The sequence below is a fragment of the Pteropus vampyrus genome, unplaced genomic scaffold, assembly GCF_000151845.1.
Source record: "Pteropus vampyrus isolate Shadow unplaced genomic scaffold, Pvam_2.0 Scaffold67, whole genome shotgun sequence".
Lineage (NCBI taxonomy): Eukaryota > Metazoa > Chordata > Mammalia > Chiroptera > Pteropodidae > Pteropus > Pteropus vampyrus.
The window spans coordinates 577867-582230 of NW_011888848.1; the positions used below are offsets into that span (position 1 = coordinate 577867).

The following is a 4364-nucleotide window of genomic DNA, read 5'->3' on the forward strand; positions in this document are numbered from 1 at the left end:
ATGACTAAATTACTATCTTGGCACCTTAGTCAAAACTTCCATTTATCATCCTGTTACACTAATCTTCCAGATTCCCATTCTTTCCCACTCCATGCTGCTGGCAGAATGAGCTTACTACAACATAGAATTAACCACAGCTCTTCTCCTCCTCAAATGTCCAGTACTCTCCAGCCTCTGGGATACAAGTCCATCTGTATCAACCTGATATTGCAGACTCTTTGCCTCAATCTGTTTTCACTCTCTCCAAGAAAATTTTCATATTTGTCAAACGAGCCCTCCGTTCTAGTTAAATATCAAATACACCAGTTAAATATCAAATACAACAAATACTTGTTATAAATTTTGACTCATACTTCTCCCACTTGGAACACCCTACTTTATCTATACAAATGCTACCCATCCTTCGAAGTTCTGTTTAGCCCAATTGTGCCACAAAGCCTTCTCCTACTGACAGTATATTCTAAATTCCCAAGGGACTAGCTTATACTACATTCAATCTTATGTGATGCTATATGTTTTTTAACTTTTACATATTCCCAGTTTTCCCATATAGATTTCAGACTCCTAATGATTTGTACGTTCTTTGACTATGTGACACATAGCAGATTTATATAATAAATGGACCACAACTAAAACTCGTATTGCTTAATTTCTATTATTCCTGAAAAGCATAATTAAGGCACAATGACAGCAAATTTGATGATTATTTGGCTCCACTTTTGGCATCTAGTATTATAGCATGTATTCGAGAAATATTTCAAAAAGCTTACTGAATTGAAGAATCTTTCTGGGCTAGCTACAAACTTGATGATTTAAAGTCAGACACTGTGCAGCAAGTTGCTGCCTGCCAAGTGTGCAACCAAAATAAAGTAGCTGTGCTTTGGGGGAGGTCTTAGTTACAATGGGTGGTGTAAGGTAAACGAGGTAAACAATTTAGCCCTTTTCTCTGTTCTCTCTGCCACTGTCTCAAGCACTCTGCTTCGTTTTCCTTGCTGTGTTTCCCAATGAATAGACAAAGGTCGTTTAACGGTTAGGTCTAAGTTAATTTTCCCTTGGCTTCTGTGGCTTTTCTCCAATTTCTTTGGCAGATCCTTCTTCCTGACCTTTCTTCATCTCTACCTTGTTAAATATGTGCATTGTTCAAGTTTCTGTCCTAGACCTTTCTTTTCACATTCAACACATACTCTGAGTGATTTCATACATATCCAAGGCTTTCTGCTGATACTTTCCAAATCGATATAAAATTCAAACCGATGTGTCCAGCTTTTTAATGGACGTCTCTCAAACAGAATGCAGAAACTTCTCCATCTGCCCCAAACCTGTTCTTTTACCCAGGTGTGTTCCTATCTTGGTGAATAGCTTTGTCATCTATCTAGTACACCAAAAAGGAAATCTAGTTGTCATCTCTGATGTTCCCTCTCCTTCTCTCCCAATCTCCACATTCAACCATCAATTCTAACTTCTAGCTCTTAAATGTGTTTACTATTTTGTCCCCATTGTCCCTACTCCTTCCTCAGGATCCTTTCTAATCTTAATCATGCAGGAATCTCCCACATAGCTACCACTATAGCTCATTTCTAAAGTACAAATTGAATCATGTCATTCAGTGACTTGCCTTTAAAACTTTTTCAGTTCTTCATTACCTGGTACACAGCCATTCTCTTCAGCCTAATAGTTCTCACCCTTCATTTCACAATTAATTCATAATGAATTCATTTCAGATCCTTAATTCACCCTCTTGCCTTTTAGCCTTAATCATAGAAAGGGAGACTGCTCAAGTTGGTAAAAGTTCGTAAGCTAAAATTTAAGAGAAATAATAAATTAAAAATTAAATTTAAAATGAAAACTCTAAATAGGCTTTTGGTAAAAGTAACGAATAAAATAAATGCTTTGACTGAATTCTTTTCCTCATAGTTTTGGATTTGGTTTAGAAGTTTAAGTGGGTTTTGTTAAAGGGGGAAATTTGGAGAACTAAAGAACAAATGTTTGAACGAAAGCATAAAGAGGTTAGATATGCTTCCTTCAGTTCATCTACCCAAAACACAAACAAACAATACACACTCACAGTATTCTTTGATAAAACAGACTCTTGTGTTTATATGTGAGGGCTACGGAACCAAAATGCCTGAGTTCAAATCCTGGTATAAACTACTTAGTAGATGTCTGTGTTCGCCAAGTTACCTAAACTCTTCATCTGGATAAATGAGGAAAAAACTAATTCGCTTACTGAATTAATGTAAGAATGAGTTATTCTGTACACATATTTAAAACGGTGTTTCTTATATATTAACTATTCAAACACTTTTATAGTAGCAGCAGCAGTGGTGGTAGCAGTCATCAGAATCATAGTAATAAGATTACTACCATTAAAGCTACAGAGATAAGAACCAGAGAGAACTTTTCTTAAAAGAAAATTTTCTTTGCATGTTATTTTTGTAACCAGATCAAAAATGCTATCCTTTCCTGGTTATCCACAAAAAACTAAACCAAAAGTTTGTGTACAAAGTATTTTTATGTAATTGTTGTAAGGTTTTCTCTTTAAGTAGCTTATTGTTTTCTCATATGGTTGCAACAACAAAACAATCAAAAATAGAACTTGTCCAGTACTTATCATACAGAGGTATTTAAATGAATGGGTTAGCGTACACCTGAAATTTACAAAAATTAACTGAGGAACCACAATTGCCAGCTAGCACTGAAGTAATACTCTGTGAATTATGGGGAAACTAAGCAATTATAAAGAATAAACTGGGTACAGTTAAGATTTGTTCTACTTTTCACTCTGCTTGTGAATATATTTGAAAATTTTCATAAATCAATCCAAAAAATAAGCCAAGATAATAGAATTACTTCTAAAATGCATTATTGAGCACAGTTGGAAATGAAATAGTTGCTCAATTGTAAAATTTATACAATTTATATGTAAAGATGAGAATCAGAGAACTTCTACTGTCATTTCTCCCTTTTGTTTTTGTTATTTTTTGGCAAATAAATATTTATCTTAATCCAATATATACATCAATGTGTATATGTGGGGAGGAAGAAACAAATATTTGTCCAACAAATACTGTGTCATTTAGGTGCATTTATGTGTCATTTAATTTTACTCTTCATAACAACTGTGATAAGTAGCTTATTCTTATGCTGTTTTCCAGATGAGAAAATGGGAGAACAAAAGGTGAAGGAACTTGTTCAATGTTGTAAAGATACTAAAAAATGAAATACAAAGCTCAAGAGTTTTTCAATACAGCAATCTGGAATGAGCTGAATTTTCACTCTGTCCTCACTGACAATACACTCTACTCTCTTTTTATGACTTTTTCTTTCCAGGAGGACCTTTTGATCTTAACTAGATTTCCACCAAGTACAAAACTATGAAAAGGATGCATGAAAACAGTAAATGACATAAAAACACATTTTTGCCATGGCAGAGTCTTCCTCAATTAAAACTTAATATAACAATGTAATAACTAAAGATATGGATGATTATATAAAAGAATGATTCATTTCATAGAAAACTTTTCTCAGCTCCACTTCACTGCTCTCACACTGTTTATCAAGATTCAAAGTAACTTGTGATATTAACCATTAACAACGCTTTCATTTATCCTCTTACCTACATTATCTAATTTGATTCTTACAGCCAGGAAATATAGCAAGTATTATCATCCTTATTTACATAAGCATTCCAGCTTATAAGACGAGTGACTTCTGGAGGTTGGCCGACAATAAGGAACTTGAAACATTCTCTCTGAAGCCATCCTTTTTCTACTCCTTATGCTGAAAACCACTGCTTTTCTTCACCCATTCGACAGCAAAATTACTGTTAATGTAGTAATTAAACATCCGTACCTGCGATAATCAAGTAAGTTGCAACAATATTGTGTTCAGTCTGTGAAAAGACCGAGCCATCTTCATTTTTAGAGTTTGAACTGTTGCCTAAATTATTCCTTAGCATTTTGGAGGGAAGATATTGAAACAGCCTTCACAATAAGCTTTCAATAATTATGAAGGTATAAATGCCACTGAGGGAAGAATTTTCAGAACCAATCATTTCCACTTCAAGACCTCAAAGAATGGCCTTTTCATAGAGGCCCTTCTGTACCAAATGTGATTGGCCCAAGGGGAAAGGATTTTAACTCCCAGAACAAGGGAAAAGCTTATTAGCAAAATAAAGAGAAATACCAAGGCCCACATTTTAACCAATTTGGACATCAGCCTTATATCTAAGGAGATTATCAAGTGCAAACATCCCATTTACACAATAAAAATACTCAGAAAACCAGTGCAGGAGCTGACTTAACGGTTCTCTGCTGGAAATCAGTTCTGAAATTAAGAGCCAGACTTAGTCTTCTCAAACTATT

The 4364-nt window shown here is 34.6% G+C and overlaps 1 protein-coding gene across 1 annotated transcript in view; it reads right to left on the minus strand.

Moving 5' to 3' along the window:
• RRH (retinal pigment epithelium-derived rhodopsin homolog) overlaps positions 1 to 4345 on the minus strand; it is a 15087-nt gene extending 10742 nt beyond the window's left edge. The window contains exon 1 of the mRNA XM_023531412.1: positions 3842 to 4345. Coding sequence (XP_023387180.1) covers positions 3842 to 3958 — 117 coding nt within the window. The 5' untranslated portion in view covers positions 3959 to 4345. The remainder of the gene's footprint in view (positions 1 to 3841) is intronic.
• Positions 4346 to 4364: the final 19 nt, after the last annotated feature.